Below are 20,405 nucleotides of genomic sequence, written 5' to 3'. Positions count from 1 at the left end.
TGGGGGGAAGCGGTGAGGCAAGCTAGTCTGGCTGAACCCTTTGATCAGAGCTGTAGTGCATGAGGTACAGGTGTTTAACTTCTCCCCCTGCATTACTTCCTGGAGTCAAATCACTTTCTTGAAGCTGCTATCAGCCCCTGGGAGGGTGAAGTGGGGAAAACAGCTACAACAGTTGAGCTGCACCTGTGTTTCCTTCCTGTGGGGATAACTTGAGCTTTGCGGGCAATTTAGAGGAAGGGCTTTGCATTAGAATATGAAGCCTTAAAGACATTCTCCTCCTACTGCCACTGTTAATAATAACATTAGAACAGTGTACCTGTTTTACAGTTAAGGGATCTCCTGCATTGTAGTCAGTTTGGCTCTATATCACTCATGTATGGCTGTTAGCACACCGCTGATGTTTGTACTTCTCCTTCTGCTGCTGCTGCTGCTGCTAGTAGAACTTGAAAAAAAAAATTGTAACTGTGGTAGCTATTGGTTTACCCAACAATAACATAACTGCAAGGGTTATCATACTATGTCATGGTGAATCTGACAGTGAAGTGTGCGCACCCCAAAAAAGAAAGGCAGAGAACTGTCCTGTGTTTCAGATCTCTATGGGCAATAGAACACGCTGGGCTAGAAGAAATGCAAAGATGTATGGAAATGGACCAGGAGTCTCCATTACCTGTCTCTCTTTTCCCCAGCACCTCTCTCCTCTCTGTGCACTAGAGAGATCTCAGTCCAGACACCAATATCACCCACCCTCCATAACAAGCAATCATGCTTATTGTTTAGGACTGTCACCTTATAACTCGGTCCTAAGCTTAAAGGACAAAGATTCTGTAGGGATTTTTTTAATCAAGGGCAGCTTTTATCATCCCCGCCTGAGTCGCTTTGCTTGCCAAAAAGAGAAGAAACAAAACCCTTCCCTACAACTATTAAAAGTAAACAAGCTCCGTGTCTTTAGAAATTCAGTCAACTGGATTTATGTATGAAATTATTTGCTGAGCTGCCCTACAACTGATTTCTGTTTACTGCAGCAGGTGGCCCTTCCTTCGTGACAAGGATCTTTCAGTCCATTGTGATGCCAGTGGATCTGACCAACTGAACTGCACCCCTTTGGCCCTAATAATGAAGAAGGAGGAATTACAGTATGATGGTGGCAGGCTTTCCACACTAGCGCAAAGGAGGATAGAACTCACCCCTGTATCTGTTGCACAGAAGAGGCATTTTCTTTCTTACAGCTATTACAAGTCAATGAGACTTTTCCCTTACTGGTCTTCCTATAAAACTCAAAGCTGTATAAACACAGGTCTCTGCTATAAAAGTAACCTGTGAAAGAAGCTCAAAAGCTTGCAAGTCAAGGTTATATATATAACCACAGTACAGTATAAATGTTAGAACATCAGGCTCTCCCAGTCTCTTTTCTTTGGCTCCATCACGTGGCTAGAAGAAAAAGCGCAAGAAGGCTAAGCAAAAAGTAGAGGGTTTTAAGATTAAACAATGGTATTATGGTATGGGATAGACTTCTGAACACCACTTGATCAGATGTGTGAATTAGTTTCCTTACTAGACATGTAGGGGGGTGTGCAGGGGGGAGAGAGAAAAGTAGTGAGGTCAGAAATGAAAAGTTACAAATCCAGAGGTGGGACAACTTATTTCTGTCAAAGGCCACATACCAGCTACAGGTATGGACCTCCATCTTACCAGAATTCAGTCTGTTAGCCCCAGTGCAGCCCACCAAAGTAACAATACCTACATATCCTCTCCTGATGCATATGGAATGGAGGGACAGAGCACTTGTTAATAAAAACAAGAGCAATTATTTATTTTATGAAGGGGGAAAATGGAAAGATGAACTATTCATATAGGGATACAATTCTAGGCAAAGTTTTAAACTACAAATAGAAGGGGATGAAATTCACTTACTAAGTGATTCCCAGGTGAGTGAGTCTAGGGCAAAATAGTCAGTCTCCTCCTCTGTCACCCCCCCTGGCTGTGGAGCAGTTGCTGCTGCTGTATGATCACTGTGTGAGGGTATAACATGAAGGCTACCCTCTCCTCCACTGTGATTGTTTTTATTCTCATTGTAGCTCATTGTAGCTTCTTCTGCCTTTTTCACTTCTTCAAGCAACTTAGTCCACATGTATTCTGAACTCTCTTCAAATCTCTGCAACCCTGCAAGCCCCTTTGTGGACAATGTGAGAGATGAACCAAGGCAAATGACAAGAGTCTGCCTTGCAAGCAGTAGGTTCCAGGTTCAGTTCCCAGCATCTCCATGTAAAGTTGGGAGACCCCTGCCTGAAACCATGGAGAACCGCTGCCGGTCAGTGTAGACAATACTGAGCTACATGGACCAATGGTCTGACTCAATATAAGGCAGCTTCCTATATTCCTATGACAAGACTGTCCCACCACCAAGACCGCCCAATTTCTGAACAGACTGGAAGTTAAATCCTACTTCAAACACCTGCCAACAGGGCAGTATCCACTGGAACAGAGTGCATCAGGCTAGCTCTGTCCTCCAGCCCCACTCTGCTGCTCCCTGCCTCCCACAAGACATAGGCTGTGTGAAGTAACCTCATTCCATTTAACAGTAGGGCCAATCCTATGGCCCTCAGTCAACTCCAAAGGGCCATAAATGGCTATGCTCCACGAATCTCATGGGAGCTATACTGCACAGCCTTACATATGCAAAATAATTTTGTGCAACTAAAGATGAAATCTTATGTGCTTCACAGTGAAAATGTATAGATGGGATTTGATTGCTTAAGCTGTTGGGGAACCCATTAGAATGCATCTTTTCCTCTTTTAACCACTACAGAAATGCTTTTATTTATTTAGGCCATCATAGGAGCACCTATCAACTTTCAAGATGTAGATAATCTGTTTTACAGAGTCCTATCTTCTTAACTTAGGCATCCTTCAACATGGTGCTAGCAAGACTCTCACTGTCCACCACTGACACCCAAGTGGCCTGTATAGGTCAGCTTCCATCTAATCATGCAGCAACCATTTTGGGGGATTATAAAATGTCTATCACATGATGAGGAAGGGAGCCTCCCATACAGAGGCACAGCTTCTTTGTACCATCAAATTAAAACAATGCAGTGCACCACATAGTAAAAATTACAAATCCAGAACTTGTCAATACCACAATGGCACAAAACATTGACCGGAGGCATGGATACTAAAGATTCTTACAATGCATTTTCTCCAATACCTCTGTGTCCACAGATGTGTACTGTGATTTGATGGTGATTCTGTTTGGAACACCTGTTTTAAAAATTATGAAAATTCATGAGAACATGTGCTTTGGATCCATGTTTTTGTGCTATTGCAGTGCATTTTTGTTCCATGGTGGTAGTAAACAGCCAGTCTTTAAATTTTACTGCAGAGTCAGCAGACACCAATGTAAGCTTTAACTTGATAGTGGTTTACAGGGCATCTCATGTAATAATCATACAAGAGGATCAATGTTTTATTTGCTAGATGCCACTTTTACCTTCTTGCTTTTTTGTGGTGGTGCCCACATCACTTTTTCACAATGCTAAATGTACCCAGGCCCAACAGATTGAGGAACACTGATTTCTAATCAGAGCAGTATGCTAGCTACAGCTGAATGGAGCTGTTAAGTGAACACTGTTAAATAATGAGCAGTATGACCATGATGATGCTGGGTCCCAAAAGGTTGAATGCCACATTCTACCAAGCAAATTCTTAAGATTTAAAAAACTCAAAAGCATTAACCTTTCTAGTTGAAAGATGCAACGTTAGTTTAATACATAGTTTCACCCTGATAGGGGAATCAAAAAACTACCCAAACACTAATGTTTTTAAAAATGCAATGGGGGTCCTAAATGTTTCAGTCCTGAATAGTTTTAACTGCTTTTACCAACAAGAAAACTGTTTCCACAGAATCAGAAGGATATGGCTTTATTTGCAGAGAATTCACCAGAGACTTCATATTTCAATACATGAAAGCTCTAATACACTTTAATTGAGAAACTTGTGAAAATCCTGAAAAATGAAACAGAAAGAGTGATGGTTCCCATCAACATCATGAACTAGGAATGCCACAAATCCAGACTTTAGGACAGATAAAACATCACTCAAACATTGAGACAGGTATTGAGAAACACAAACTGGATAAAGAAGTTGAGGATGATCACTCTAACCTTACATAGTCCTTGTAAACAAGGTGGGATTGTAGAGCTGCAAAGAAGAGCATAAACCTTTATATCTTCAGATGTGCCGGATGTCCTGTCTTCTTTAGACTGTCTCATTCCTTGCAAGTGTTAAGAGCAAAGTGGGTATAATCAAAGCAGAAGAAAGTGCAGCCAATGCACACTAAGGATATAAATACAGTACGGAGCAGAATATCCTTAACACACAAGTTCCAACTTAGCCAGCTCGAATCATTGATATCTCTCCAGTATTGCTTTCACTGCTCTATGGAAAGGTGGTGGATCAAACGCAAACACGGCGACCATACTAATGAAGAATGTGATTCCCACTATCAAAGCAAGGATATTCAGGTACTTTGCTTTCCTGCCATGCATAGCTGCACCTTCATTATCTCCCATGACTTTACAATCCCTTGACTGAAGCAGAGGTAGAGAGAAAAAATATGTATTTTTAATAAAAAATAAAGAAAATTAGCAGTAGAAATATCGTTGCACATGCTTTAAACAACTGGAAGTCAAATGGGCTTTTTGTGGTTGTTGTGCGATCATTTCAAACCAAGAACTTCCTGCTCAGTGTTACCACTGCAGCATCCTTGTTAGCAATGAGATAGTACTCTTTTCAAATACTAATGATTTACTTGGCAATTATATTCTGATACACTGCCCGCATATGAAAGGTAAAGGACCCCTGAGAGTTAAGTCCAGTCGCTAACGACTCTGGGGTTGCGGTGCTCATCTCACTTTACTGGCCAAGGGAGCCAGCGTTTGTCTGCAGACAGTTTTTCTGGGTCATGTGGCCAGCATGACTAAGCCGCTTCTGGCAAAACCAGAGCAGCACACGGAAACGCTGTTTACCTTCCTGCCGGAGCGGTACCTATTTTTCCACTTGCACTTTGACGTGCTTTTGAACTGCTAGGTTGGCAGGAGCTGGGACCGAGCTACGGGTGCTCAACCCGTCACCGGGGTTCAAACCACCGACCTTCTGATCAGCAAGCCCTAGGCTCAGTGGTTTAGACCACAGCACATATTAGAAAGTGCTATTGGTCAAATGGCATTTATGTCTTCTAATCTCCACAGTACATTATAATTTGGGGTGAATAAATGAGGCAGCCTTTTTTTTTTGATAGTATAAACATATCTACCTCATTGCCTGTTGGTAATAGGGAGCTTTTACCAAAAAATAACTTTTTGCCCATTTTGCCTTGTTTGGCCCCTTCTCACTGGAGAAGATCTATAATTTACTGAAATATTTGTGGGAGCATCACAGGAAAGGTACAGTACAGAAAATACGAAATTCCCTAATTCCATTTGGTTTTTGTATTTTTGTTTTAATGGCATTGCTTGAATTTATACTGTACGCCATTGTAGGCCCTTGGTTCATAGACGATTAAACAAAAGCTGGTGGCACTTTGTTTTAAGCCTTCCAGAGCAAGCCTTTTTGTGACAATATATATATATATATATATATATAATGCCATCTTATACACATGCAATGAAAAGTACATAGAGCACCCATCTTTTCACCTCTGTTTGCAGCTAAGGTGTGTTAAAAGGCCTCTGACTCCATCCTGCAGCCTAGCAGTGCCTGGTTCCTACCATCAATCAACCCATCCTTAGCTAGATGACATGGGTGAGGGGAATGAAAACTCCCTTGGAAAGTGGGGTAGGGAGAGAACGCTTTAGTTTAGGCTTAACACGGTTGGGGTAGGGGCCTCTGTGACAGCTGTGTGACGGGCAGAAATTTAACAGGTAGAGATCCCCCCCCATCACAGAGGCAATGAGGGGAGAGCTGTTAAAGCCAAATGCTGCTAGGAAAGGGAAGGGGTCAGTGGCCCACACCAAGACATGAGTGAATGGGGTGGAAGAAGAATGACGTCTGCCCCAGAAAATGAGAGTAAAGCAAGAAGCGGAGGCAGAAATGCTATCCAGTCCCATGGGGAGGAAAAGGAGCCAAGACTGGGGGACGGCAGAAAACCGGAAGTGGGGGGCAAATAACTGGGTTAGTGAGATAATGGCGCTTTCCCGCCCTTTTTTTCGTGTGTGGGGGAGAAGGGCGGCTTCACCTTGATGGAGAAAATGAGAGCGGCGAAGCCGAGGCAGAAGTGGTTCATGAAGGTTAAACTAAACATCGACCAGACGACGAAGTCTTGCGGGGGCTGGACGACGACGCAGGCCACTGGGTAGGGGTAGGGGCTCGCGGGGGGCGGCGTACGGGGCCTGTACGGGTCGTACGGAGCCACTCTGAGGGCAACCGGCGACGACACGGGCTGCATGGCGACGCGAGGCTGCGAGAGCGGGAGGCGGCGGCCGGCCGCTGAGGCGAAATGGGGCGCGGCGGGCGCGGGCCAAGGGCGGGTCCTGATTGGGCGGCGCGTGAGAGAAGCCGCCGCTTTCGATTCTGAGAAAACCGCGAGGGAGGAAAGCGGCCGGGGGCGAGTTAGAGCGGGGACCGATTTGGTAGGAAAACGAAACTTAGATAGGAGAAGCAGGCAGCAAGCTGTGGTGCTCCGACAGTTTGCTCCGGAACACGAAACGTCGGTGGTAGCAACCCCGCTAAAATAATAAATGTTGACAGTTCCTTGGAGCCGGCGAGCTCAGGATCAGCACACCTGTGGGGGGTGGGGGGGTGGCGCGTGGTGTGGAGACCCTACTTAGTGAAGCACCCAGCGTCCGGGGAGCTTTTAGGTAACAAGCAACTACAGTAATAAGGTTGTTGCCGGATTTCTCCCAGTCAATAACGACAGACACGGGTTCTTTCCGAGGAAGGCTGAATTTATTCACCTGCGCAGGGACAAGAATCATTTCTCAAAGGCTGCTCCCAGATCGTTTGCTGAGGCTTCCTCTTTATAGTGAGCAACAGCCAGCTTTGAAAAAGCAGGACTTGTCTCAAGTCTACAACAATGCTCACCATCCCTGACAGTTGGTCATATTGACTGCAGGGTGTTTGGAGTGAGAATACCGACATCTGGAAGGCCGCAAGTTTCCTTGAAGCAAGAGGGACGTTTTAAAAAGTGGCTTCTAACGAAGTGGAATGATAGCCGCAGTTCCCTGAAACAGCACCGTGAACTGATGGAATGGAACTGCATGTTGGCATTTATCAAATTATGTTGAGCACAAATAAACATGACACTGCCCTCATCAAAATTTGGGAGACACATTTCTTTAAAGAGCACAAGGAAGTGAGATGAATAAATGGCAACATTTAGGACTGTTAGCCCTTTGCAGCAAGACCCTGTCTTCTCTGTAAAGCATCATTTACGTGGATGGCATAACAACAATCAATCCACATAGCTCACTTGGTAGAGCGGGAGACTCTTAATCTCAATGTTGTGGGTTTGAGCCCCACACTGGGCAAAAAGAATGCTGCAATTCAGGGGGTTGGACTAGATCACCCTCGTGGTCCCTTCCAACTACAGTTCCATGATTCTAACGCAATTGATTCTCAACCAGCAAGGCATGATCCTACAAGGAGATCATGAGAAGAAATGAGCAAGCTTCTCCCAACATGCAATTTTTCTCATAGTGCTAATCTTTTTAGACAGAAGGCAGCATCAACCCACCATCCAAACTGTACACTGTTGTCATGAGAGTGTGTGCTTTCCCCTGTGGTTTAATTCTAGGCTGAAGATACACAGTCGGCAATGCTAATTCTTACACCTAGGGCCATTTTAATTAAAAGATGCCGTGCGTGTGTTTCCAAGAGAATTACCATAAGTAGTCCCATATATTAAAATGTTTAATAGATTTAGGGATATTTGGATCTCCTAAATGATTGACCTCCCAGCTTAATTTTTTTTTATTTATTCATGTAAAAAGTCATCAGAATATAACACAAATCTACAAGTTGCATCCAGTCTGGCCCATGAAACCACAATATTGAAGAATCCTACAAAAGGGGAGCCTCAATGTTTTAAGTTTTAAACCAACAAGAAAGCAATTGATGCAGAATAAGGTAGGCATGTTTTTATTTGCTCAGAATTCACCCCAGACTTCATGTTTCAATACAGAAAAGCTGCAGTACACATCTTGAGTGAGAAACCTGTTGAACTGGAAAACTTAATGGTGTAACGTTGGAAAGTGTTGATCACTTTTCTTACCTGGGCAGTTATCTTTCCACAAGGACTGACATTGATGCCGGAATCCAGCATCACCTGAGCTCTGCAAGCACAACTTAGTCTCAACTGAAGCACAGAGTGTTTGAGGACCGGGACTAACTTTACTGTACACTTGTGAAACATGGACCACTTATTAATGCCATCTCCAAGTCCTTGAAAGATTCCATCAATGGTGTCTCAGAAAATTTTTACACATCACTTAAGAAGACAGGCAAATGAATATCAGTGTACTGGAAGAAGTAAAGATCACCAGTGTTGAATCAATGATTCTTCAACATCAACTTTGTTGGACTGGTCATGTTGTTTGGATGCCTTGTTATCATCTTCCAAAGCAACTGCTCTATTCCCAACTCAAGAATGGAAAGCGAAATACTGGTGGACAACAAAAGAGGTTTAAAGATGCTCTAAAGGCAAATCTAAAAAAATGTAACATAAACACTGATAACTGGGAAACACTGGCCTGTGGTGAGCACTCCAGCTGGAGAGCAGCCTTTACCAAAGGTGTTATGGACTTTGAAGCAGCACAAACCCAGGGCAAGGAGAAACGAGCTAAGAAGAAGGCATGTTTGGCAAGCCCTCACTGTGATCAACTCCCTCCAGGAAACCTATGTCCCCACTGTGGAAGGACGTAGGGATCCAGAATTGGCCTCCCAGTCACTTACAGACTCACTATTGAGACCTTTTTCATGGAAGATAATCTTTCTTGGCTATAAGTGATCACCAAAGAAGAAGAAGAAGTGTGCTTTCTTTAGTGGTTTAATTCTAGGCTGAAAGTACACACAAGAGTGATTTCTTACATCTGACACCCTTTTAGTTACCATACATACATACAAAATCATGCTCTTTCATTTGGTTCCATTAAATTAATGGTCCCCCAGTTAATCCCCCCCCATTTATTTATTTATTTATTTATTTATTTATTCATTCATTCATTCATTCATTTAAAAGTCATGATAATATATGGATGTAGGCCTGTAAAGCATTAATGCTGGAGAACTATACAAAGGGGAGTCTCAATGTTTTAGATCCTGAAAAATGTTCAATCATTTTATCAAGAAAATGTTCACACAGAATAAGGACTTAGTTTTATTTGCTCAAAATTCATCCCATAATTCATGTTTCAATAAAGAAAAACTCCCAGTGTACATCTTGAGTGATCAATCTGTTGAAGTAGAAAACAGATCATAAAAAATACTGCTTAGATCTCATGAGTAACAGGAAGAGGCAAGGCCACAAATTCGAATCTTGGACAAAGAAAAAACACTCATACAAACACTTTATTTTCTCAATAAAAGTCTCAAACTGGATGGCAAAGTTGAAGATGACATCAGAGTCTCTCTTCCACCTTCGTGGCAAACAGTGCTGAGACCTTTATATCTCCAGAAATGCAGGATGTACCAGGTGTCGTAGAATGCCTCCTTCCTTGCAAGTGAAAGAGTAGGGTGGGTACCCTCAGAGAAGAAAAGGCAACAAAAGCTTACAAGAAGTGCTATAACGCTGGGGAAAATATTCCTCACACACTTTGCCACTGAGCCAACATTCAGTGGCCATTCCTCTTCATCTACACCATTGCTGCTATTCCCAGTAGTAAACGATGATAATGATGAAAACGATGAAGAATATGATGCTCAGTATCAGAGCAGCGATGTTCAGACACTTGGAGGTCCTGCCATAGGTAGCCGCAATTTCAGAATATCCAAGCACTTTGTAATCCCTAGACTGAAAGTGGAGAGAAGAGAATTTTTAACAGTATTAATTATGAAAATTAACAATGGACATATATTTGTACATGCTGAACGCCTAAAGCTCCAATAAACTTTCCATGATTGTCTAATCTTATCAAAACACACACTCCTCAACACTAACTGCATTGGTTAGAATCATAATCCACATGCAACAGAAACAACTTGCAGCACGGTTGCAAGATGCACATGTCTGTGGACTAGAGATAGGAGCAACTTTCAATCTACGTAAGTTGCCCCATCTTCTTGGCCCCAGTCCCTGCCCCCCACTCTCACCCAGAGCTACCAGCCAGGGTCCTCGACTCACAAATACTCCAGAAAACCAAAAACCAGTTCCGAAGGTTTTTCTACTAACTTGTGGATCACTTAATAAGAACACGTTTTACAGATGTGTCCTCTTATAAGCATGGTGTACAAGTTTTCATAATGTACTTTCAGGGGTTTCTGGGGAAACTTGAAAGGAAAGAGGGAGGTGGAGAACAATCCTTTAAGTGCTTGTTAAGAGTTGACACTTTTCAGGGCTCATGTATATTAGAGCTGTATGGCGGACAGAAATTCAACAGGTAAAGTGTTCCTTAAAACAAACCGTTGGGAACCTGCATCTGTTGAACTTTGATAATTTATTATGTTTTACATATGCTGTAAGCCACCCAGAGTGGCAGAGGAAACCCAGTCAGATGGGTGGGGTATAAATATCATCATCATCATCATTCACCCTGTCTAATGAACAAATAGAGGTATAAAGCCTGCCGAGAAAGGAACGCAAAGTGGTAGTGAGCCTAGGATGGGAGACAGAGAAAATAAAGAGAAAGAACTGCCTCACAAAGATAGGTGAATGCTCCAGTAAACAAAACAGAAAAGCAAGAAAGAAATACTAACCAGTCACGGGGACAGAGATAAGTGAAGACTGCAGTGGCGACAGAGAGGAGACCCGCACAGCCCTCGTTCGCTCCCTCACCTTGATGGAGTAGACGAGCGCCGCGAAGCCGAGGCAGCAAGCGTTCAGAAACGAGAAGCTGAACAGGGACCACAGCACATGGTCCGGGGGCGGCGGGGCGGCGACCCCTTCGGCGCGGGAGGGATACGGCGGCGCGCTCGGATCATAGCCGCTGTGGGGCTGCATGTGGATGGCGACGGGGTGGTGTGGAGCGCTCTGCATGGCGTACAGTTCCCTGCGCTGCCCACGGCCGAGTGGCGAAGGGGTTCAGCAGAGGGGAGGGAGAGAGAGAGAGCGGGTCCCGCCTTGGGGCTGGGACGGGCGCTTCCCTGAGCCTCATTTGGAGAAGACGAAACCGAAGGAGCGCAGCGGTGGAGGGAGGGGGACGTAATTGCACGCTGAGCCCACTTGGAAGCCACCTGCTTCCAGTTGTAGCAAGTAGAAACGGAGGAAACGGAACCCCCCTTATTGTATACAACAAGCAGGTGGCGATGTGCACCCCTCCTTTTCTGATCCCTTACTATCGGCTTGGTGTTCCTGCTGGCTTGTCTTCAGAGAGGAAAGGAAATCTCTCTAGGCTTTCAGCAAGTGTAATCTACGCTACCTGGGTCCGTACTCCGTAATATGCTGTGGCCAAACAACTCGGGACATGGGCGTAGCCAGGATTTTTGTTGTGGGGACAAGCTTTTGTTAGGGGGTGCAGAACCCCATGCCTCGGGAGTCTCTGGGGTGGGCAGGAAAGTTTTTTTGGGAGAGGCTACTCACCACGCGATGGACTCGCTTTGCGCTTCCCAGAATTGGGAGGCGAGCAGCTGCTGCAATGACTTCTATTATTTTCCTGCAGCCTCTGGCTATCTGTTGCTCTCCACGCCCTTTTCCGTTCTGGGATCAGCCGTGGCCAAGGATCTCCCAGATGCTGCTTTGTCAACAACACTGATTTCCAAACTTTCCACTCTCAGACCATTTGAAAACTGCTGAGCATCTTGGTGAACCCCCTTAATCATTTTTCTGCCTGTTGTTTAGCAACTATAATCTCCTCTTTATTTGATTTATCATTTATCATCATCATCACTATATTTACCCACCCTTCATCCTAATATCCCAGGGCAGGGGACACTTAAAACAGATTTAGTGAATAGTTTGAAACAACTTAAAATCACAGAAATAAGATGGGTCCTAAAAATATGCATCTCAAGTGTGAAAAGCCAGGATAAAGAGGTCCAAATAAGGCTGTGTACATGCCATATATTTAAAGCAGAAGCTCCTAAACCTCTTGGTAGTGTGTGCATGAATACACATGAGCAGTGGGGTTTTCTTCTTTCTTCTTTGGTGATCACCCGTAGCTGAGTAAGATTGTCTTCCATAAACATGGTTTGAACAATGAATCTGTAAGTGACTGTGGAGGCAAATTCTGGACCCACATGTACACATCACTTGGAAAGACAGGCGAACTAATATCAGTGTACTGGATGAAGCAAAGATCACCAGTGTTGAAGCAATGATTCTTCAACATCAACTTCGTTGGACTGGTCATGTTGTACAGATGCTAGATTATCGTCTTCCAAAGCAACTACTCTATTCCAAACTTAAAAATGGAAAGCGTAATGCTGGTGGTCAACAAAAGAGGTTTAAAGATTGTCTCAAAGCGGTGGGGTGCACACTTGGCTTTGGACGCATACCTAGTACTGTAATCTCAAAATCCAACATCCGGAGGGCAACCATTTCCCCTTCCCTAAAGAAGAGGGAAGTTCTCAAAGGCTTAATAACAAAGTGGAATGATAGCTGCTGCTACCAGAAACAGCATCTGGCAATCATCAAATTATAAGCACAAATAAACATAGCACCAGGCCACCTAAAAATTTGAAAGACTGCCAGCACTGAGGCAGGGAGAGGCCATTAGAAGGCAACATTTAGGATTGTAAGCCCCTTGGAGCAAGAACATGTCTTCTCTGTAAAGCATCATATACAGGCAGTGACCGTTTACGACAACTGATATGTGTGTGCGCACGTGCATCGCATCGAACCCAGAAGTGACCCAAAAATGTCACGTAAAGGGGCAGAACGGGGTGTTTGCAGGCTTTCTCAATGGTGCTTCAAATGAACGAAATTTTACTTAAACATCTGATGCCTTGGAATGCTACCCCCACGTAAATTGGGAGTTGCCTATATGCTGATGGCGTAACAACACAAATGTTTCTCAGCTACTAAGGCATGATCCCCTAAGGAGGTATACAAGAGAAGAAATGAGCAAGATTCTCCCAACATGCACATTTCTCTCATGGGGTGAACCTTTTTAGATAGAAGGCAACATCTGTACACATCTGTCATGAGAGTGTGTGCTTTCACCTGTGGTTTAATTCTAGGCTGAAGATACACAGTCGGCAATGCTAATTCTTACACCTAGGGCCATTTTAATTAAAAGATGCCGTGTGTGTGTTTCCAAGAGAATTAAGTAGTCCCATATATTAAAATGTTTAATGGATCTAGGGATATTTGGATCCCCTAAATGACTGACCTCCCAGCTTAATTTTTTTTATTCATGTATAAAAATATTGCACGATATCATCAGTCATCAGAATATTACACGAATCTACAAGTTGCTTCCAGTCTGGCCCATGAAACCACAATGTTGAAGAATCCTACATAAGGGGAGCCTCAATGTTTTAAGTTTTATACCAACAAGGAAGCAAATGGTGCAGAATAAGGTAGACATGTGTTTATTTGCTCAGAATTCACCCCAGACTTCATGTTTCAATACAGAAAGGCTGCAGTACACATCTTGAGTGAGAAACCTGTTGAACTGGAAAACCAATAAAAAAAATAAAATGATTAAATTTCATGAGCAACAGGATGAAGGAAGGCCAAGAATCCAGATCTTGAACAAAGAAAGAGCATCAAACAAACTTTGTTTCTCAATGAGCATCTTAAACTGGATGGTGAATTTCAAGATGACATCTGAGTCTCTCCTCCATCTTTCATTGAATCATAGAACTGTGGAGTTGGAAGGGACCCTAGGGGTCATCTAGTCATCTTTGTAGGCAAACATGCCTCAACCTTTTTGCATCTCCATAAGTACCAGGTTTGTGTTGAATGCTTCCTTCCTTACAAGTGGATGAGCAGGTTGAGTACATTCAGAGAAGCAAAGGCAAGCCCAAGCTTACAAGCAATGCTATAATGCTGGGGGAAATATTCTGCCTTCTCAATTTGCCACTGAGCCAACACTACAATTAGTGGCCTTTCTTCATCATCTCTTGCATTTGTGCGTGGAAAGCTGCTGCGAAGGTAATAAAGATGATGATGAAGATGATTAATATTATGACGCTCACTATCAGAGCAGCGATGTTCAGGCACTTGGAGGTCTTGCCATAGGTAGTTGCGCCTTCAGGATCTCCAACAACTTTGCGATCCCTTGACTGAAAGTGGCAGGTATGGGAGGGAGAGAAAAGAGAATTAAAAATTTAAAAGAACAATGCGAATTAACACTGAAAATACATTTGGATAGGCTTTGAATACCTAAAGCCCCTATAGACTTTTCATGGTTTTTTAAACACGGTGATTATACATGGTAGATTAAGATTCTGGCGTGGGATTCAACTAGGTATTGCGTAGCTGTTTTATCAGCAGCCATTTCCACTGAGTTCCTCCCTAGCAATGTGCACTCAATACTTCACACGCCTGAGCTCAGTAATTCTTGCAGTCCTGTGCCAGTATTTGCAAATGGGAGGATGTTGGCTGGGTGTGATCTAGCAGCTCTGCTATTTCATGTTACCTCTGTTTCTTGATTCAGTCTCCTCTGTTTAGAGAAGCACAGACCCACTTTCTCTCACATGCAGCAGAAAACACCTGCAGCTGGTGGGGCACGATGTGTAAGTGTCTGTGGTCTACAGATGGGAATTTCCACCCCCCAAACCCTCCCACCCCAGAGCTACCAGCAAGTTTCATTTCTGTGCTGCACAGGGAGGAAAATAAATCTTTCGTTTCTCCACCTCCCACAACTCATAATGGAAGCCAGTGTTGGAGGGACAGAGGGTAGGAGGGGGGTGCAGAGAAGAGAAGAGTAGAGTAGCCTTTCCCCTTATTGTCACTGGTCCTGCCCAGGACCAGATCCAATCCTGTCAACAACCTCTACAACAGAAAATGGAGCCCCCAGAAACAAAAGAAAAAAAAAGTTCCCCCACCCCTGGAATAGAAGAACTATAATTGTGGATTTGTTTGATATAGTTATTCCATCATTATTAGAAAACATTTTGAGAACAAACCGCTAATGCAATACTTTACAACCTTGCCTTTTAAAAGCATTTCGCTCATTCTAAAAGCAAAGACTGGGGGCTTATCCACACTTACCTTTTGCCCCGCTTTTTCCAGGCACAGGTCCACATTCCCTGCAAAGCACCATGTCCTGAACTGCTCCTCCTTCCCTCCCTCCCTGCCCTTCTCTCTCTGTCTGTGGAGCAGCAGCAGCAGTGGGAGAGCGTGTGCCTATGCCGCCACCCTCAGGCAGAGCCCCCAGGAGGCAGAGGCAGTGGAGAGGGGAGAGCTGTGCCGAACTGCTTCTCTCTTGGCTGCAACACATTCTGCACTCCATAGCTCTTCAGCACTTAAATGGAGGTATTATTCATGGGTTTCTTTTCCTGAGTAAGGTACTGCATTTTTGAAGTATCCCACCTTTCCACGTCTTTCCTGCCTTACTTTAAACCCCTTCTCACCTTGGAAATACACCTTTGAGGAGCAATTTTCCTCTTTTGGGTCCTTTCTCATAGAATTAATAGTATTGTAGAGTTGGAAGGGACCCGAGGGTCATCTAGTCCAACCCCCTGCAACGCAGGATCTCAACTAAAGCATCCATGACAGATGGCCAGCCAACCTCTGCTTTAAAATCTCCAAAGGAGGAGAATTCAAAACCTCCAAAGGGAGTCTGTTCCACTGTCAAAGAGCTCTTATTGTCAGAAAGTTTTTTTCTGATGTTTAGTTGGAATCTCCTTTCTTGTACTTTGAAGCCACTGGTTCGAGTTCTACTTTCCAGAGCAGGAGAAAACAAGCTTGCTCTATCTTCCATGTGACAGCCCTTAAGATATTTGAAGATGGCTATCATATCTCCTCTCATTCTCCTCTTTTCCAGGCTAAACATACCCAGCTCCTTCAAGCGCTCCTCATAAGGCTTAGTTTCCAGACCCTTGATCATCTTGGTTGCCCTCCTCTGCACATGTTCCAGCTTGCTAACGTGCTTCTTAAATTGTGGTGCCCAGAACTTGGCACAGTACTCCAGGTGTGGTCTGATCATAGCATAATAGAGTGGTACTTGATCTAGAAACTAGACTTCTGTTGATGCAGCCTAGAATCGCATTGCTTTTTTTTTTTTTTGCTGCTGCACCATCATGTTGTTGACTCATGTTGCCGTCTACTAAAACTCCTAGATCCTTTTAATATGTACTGCTGGTAAGCCAAGTGTCCCCCATCCTATATTTGTGCAGCTGGTTATTCCTACCTAAGCACAGAACCTTTCAGGCTGAAAAGGACTAGTGGGACTTATATGAACAGAAAGAGAAATCCATTCCCATGGGCTCCAGTGTCACTTGCTGCAATTCAGGGATTTTTTTAAACAGGGAATTTTGTGAAACACTTAACTAGACTTCAGAAGGTTTAAGACTGCCGCCCTCATCTGACCACATCACCCATAGGTGCCAACTCCCTATGGCTGAGTAGACCTCAGCTCTCCTGACAAAATTGGGATGGGGTTCAGACACCCAACTTTAAGGGGCCAGGCCTCGCTACAGCAGGCCTTACTGGGCCTTCCCGCACCTAAGACAAGCCCCATTGGGCTTTCCTGTGCCCGTGGTGGGCCACAAAAAGGTCTGAGAGGGTTTGTCACAGGTGTGAGGGGGGCAGCACCTATGACACCACCTATATCCACCGTACTTGAGAAGTATTATGGCTGTCCACAGAAGCAGCATGCAGGTATGAGAGATTACATTCTCCCTTATTGCTCCAGTTATGCACTATTTGGGGACGGGGGTTGCCACTCTGTCTGTGGCTGAAGCAAGAGAAACAACAAACACGAGGAGGCATTACAAGTAAAGAGAAGAAGGTGTGGAGTCTGAGGTGATGGGAACTGAGCTCCTTCCTGCCCCTTGCAAAGCGGGAGAGAAGGGAAGGACAGTCAGAGCGGAGGGGGGAGAGGCGCGGCAAACTCCGTGACTGCCCCGGGTGGTAAAAGCCCTAGCTACGTCACTGGGGGGTGTCAGAATAAGGGTGCCAGAATATGGCCCAACCTCTCACTACATGGTCACTTATTATGCATACAGTTTTCATGTGGAAAAGAGGGGCCACGAGGGCAGTTTGGTTTCACCCAACAGTTATGGCAAATATTGAGGACAACAACAAGGACCAAATCATGACATGACATTTCTCAACATTCATCGTAAGCATGTGTTGTGCCATTCCCAGAAAGCCAGAGCCTATACAGAACCTCATGCTACCAAAATCTGACTGTTAGCTTCTCATGTGCCACAAAGCCCCTTTGTCCTTTTTGCTACAGTAGATTTATTACTACTGCTATTCTAGAATGTAACAAATGCACATGTTGTCGGACGTGCCAAGGGCACTTTCTCTGGAAAATGGTGGAACCTTCATTACATTCACAAACACTGCAGGGAATGAGAGACACAATTACTCGTATGCCGTGCTTTTAATTTTGCGATGTTCTTTTCTTTCTGTCTTAAAGCAATATGCTACCAGTGTAAGGGAATTGCTGACATCATATTACCGTCTTCAGAACTAAAGTTGATGGTTTGTTCGTTTTTGCTGTTGGAAGATTTATGTTCAAACTGTACTGTACAGAACATCAGATTCCAAACAGCTAGAAAATAACAGTAATGAATATGTTCATATATTTAATACTTAATTAGTAATAAAAGAGGAAGTGCCAAGCACATCCATTGTTTTAGAGCTCTGAGTGCAGCAAATGTCTGCTAATGAGTAGTAAACATCAACCTGTGATTTTCCATCCTACAATTATCCAGTTCTCTTAATGAAACCATAGCTAGATGAGGTAACGGGAATTAAAACTTCCTTGGGAATGGGTGTGGTGGAAAATACTTTAAGAGTTAGCTTACGATCAACACATTTCGTAGGGGGGGAGCGAAGGTCATGCCTACATAAGAGCTTCATGGCAGGCAGAAATTCAACAGGTGATGCATTTCAGAAAACAGGTTGTTATAGAGATGCTGCACCTGTTGAATTTCTACTTGTGGGGGGGGGACCTGATTAAGGTATAAAGCTGCCCAAGAAAGTGGCCAAAAGTGGCAAAGACTCTAAAGAGGGAGGCAGAAGAAATAAAGAGGACTGCCCCAGCAAAGGAGGGGAGCGCTCCAGGCTAGGCGGAGGAGGGAGCAAGAAATAACTATAACCCAGCCATCCACAACGGGGTGCAAGGGAGAAGTCTGCAGGGAGGCAGCAGAGAGGAGAGTAAGGTCAAGCAGCCCTCGGGCGCTCCCTCACCTTGATGGAGAAGACGAGCGCGGCGAAGCCGAGGCAGCAGGCGTTCAGGAACGAGAAGCTGAACAGGGACCACAGCACGTAGTCCTTGGGTTGCGGGCCCGTGGCCGCTCTGGCGTAGGGGTAGGGCGGTGCGTCCGACTCTTTGCCGTCGTGGGGCTGCATGTGGATGGCGACGGGGTGGTGCGGAGCGGTCTGCATGGTGAGAGGTCCCCAGCGAGTGGCTACGGCGAGCGCAGGGCGCGCGGCTGGAGTCTGCCCGGGGCTGGGCGCGGCTCTCGCGCTCTGATTGGGCAGGACGCGCCCAGGGGCTGAATCTGGCCCCCAGACTCGCAGGAAACTAAAGGGAAGGAGCGCAGCGGGTGGGGGAGCGAATTCCTCGCAGTGGGAGGCGGCGCTGCCCCGGGGGCTTCGCCAAGGCCCGCTTCGAAACCACTTTCTTCCAGCTGCAACAAGTTTCGCGCGGCAGAAACGGGGATCAAGGAGGGAACGGAGCCCGATTCCTTTTATTCAACGATCGGGTGGCGATGTGCGCCCCTCGGTTTGGGATCCTGTACTATTGTACCCCCTCCCCAAATACCCTCTTCGCTTTTTCTTCTTGAGCTTAGTGCTGGCGTTGTATTCAGAGTCAAAACGAAATCTCTGTAGGTTTTCAACAAGTGTCATCCGCGCCACGTGAGACTTTAATATGCGGTGGCCAAAGACTTGGCGAGCCCCTGGGGGTGGGCGGGAAAGCTTTTTGGGGAGAGGAAAGAGCCTGCTGTCTAAGCGGTGGACTCAGAATTAGGAGGCGAGCAGTGAACAAAACTCGGAAGTTGCTTTCTTCTCTCCTGCATCAGTGCTCTAACTCCGGGCGCTGTGGCTTTTCTCCCAAAGGTAAAATAGCCTCGTGATGGGAAGGGAAAGGAACGCCAGGCTGGCAAGGGAATCATGATGCTGCTTTGCGTTTTGATTCAGGAAGGTCAGATTTCGGCTGCCTAATTCCAGTATTCCTTTTATTCCCAGATTTCAAGTTTAGTGACGCTTGAATCCTTCCAAGAATGGTTGGACAATATTTGCCAAAATATAAAAAAATAAAAATAAATGTCCAGTGGCACCTTGAGACCCACAAAGTTTGTTCTTGGTATAAGTTTTCGTGTGCATGCACAGGTGGTATAAGCATGCACATGAAAGCTTATACCAAGAACAAACTTTGTGGGTCTCTAAGGTGCCACTGGACTTTTTTAAAAAAATTATATATCGACTGCATCAGACCAACACGGATACCTACCTGAATCTAGTATTTGACAAGTTAGGTTTCCGCCTGGTCATTTAGTAGTATTTGCTTTTCTGCGCGGCATTTTTCAATTCCAGGATTGGTTTTAACATTAAACAAAAACATTGTTTACAGAGCCGCCCTCCCCTCCCCCATCAAAGACTGGTGAGCTGTCTTTACTATGGCTGCATGCATACTATACTATATACCTTTCTTTCTTCTGTGATGTGTTTAATGAGGTTTAAACGTTTTAGGTAGTGCATATATGTATAATCATAAAGTAACAGCATAACGATGACGACAAAACAAAAGAAAGGTATGGGAGAGGGTAGACAGCATGTCAGGAAAAAACAGGAAGGAAGACCAGAGCATATCGTAACATATGTTATACAGATCATGGTCAGTTCTGTCGTGCGATTTCTGAGAAGACAAAAGTAATTATCAGCACAATTCCGTGTGTTGAAGGAAGATGAAGTGAGCTACTGGAGTGAGGCCATAAGTTCAATAAACTTGTACCATGTAGTGTAAATCTTGACCGCTTCTGGTCATTTCCTTTGTGCTTTCTATTTAAAAGCCAGGTTTTCCATTAATGCGATTTGCCAAAGTTTCTTATACCATAGATTCAGTAAATATTGAATATTGTTTCCAGTGTTCTGCTTTTACTTTTCTGTCTGCCACAATACAAATCATTAT

At 44.6% G+C, this 20,405-nt stretch overlaps 1 protein-coding gene and 1 long non-coding RNA gene across 2 annotated transcripts; both read right to left on the bottom strand.

Annotated features, from left to right (window-relative positions):
* Positions 1 to 3,902: 3,902 nt before the first annotated feature.
* Positions 3,903 to 6,781, bottom strand: LOC310840223. The gene is made up of 2 exons (XR_014561849.1): positions 6,233 to 6,781; positions 3,903 to 4,586 (listed from the first exon to the last, which is right to left on the bottom strand). It is a non-coding gene; the product is annotated as an uncharacterized lncRNA (long non-coding RNA).
* A 2,576-nt stretch (positions 6,782 to 9,357) lies between these two features.
* On the bottom strand, positions 9,358 to 11,323 carry LOC310825341 (interferon-induced transmembrane protein 1-like). The gene is made up of 2 exons (XM_083698777.1): positions 10,985 to 11,323; positions 9,358 to 10,003 (listed from the first exon to the last, which is right to left on the bottom strand). Exons 1-2 carry the CDS (start codon positions 11,183 to 11,185, stop codon positions 9,860 to 9,862), a joined length of 345 nt encoding a protein of 114 aa, XP_083554903.1. The 5' UTR covers positions 11,186 to 11,323; the 3' UTR covers positions 9,358 to 9,859.
* Between the last annotated feature and the right edge of the window lie 9,082 nt (positions 11,324 to 20,405).

Source organism: Podarcis gaigeae, assembly GCF_964106915.1.
Source record: "Podarcis gaigeae genome assembly, chromosome: 1".
Lineage (NCBI taxonomy): Eukaryota > Metazoa > Chordata > Lepidosauria > Squamata > Lacertidae > Podarcis > Podarcis gaigeae.
This window is presented reverse-complemented; position numbering and strand designations above follow the sequence as displayed.

Excerpts from the sequence above, each read along its gene's own strand:
- LOC310825341 (XM_083698777.1), bottom strand. The coding sequence starts at position 11,185 with ATGCAGAGCGCTCCACACCACCCCGTCGCCATCCACATGCAGCCCCAC. Across the intron at positions 10,004-10,984 it reads CGCTCGTCTACTCCATCAAG|TCTAGGGATTACAAAGTGCT; the intron begins GTGAGGGAGCGA and ends CTCCACTTTCAG.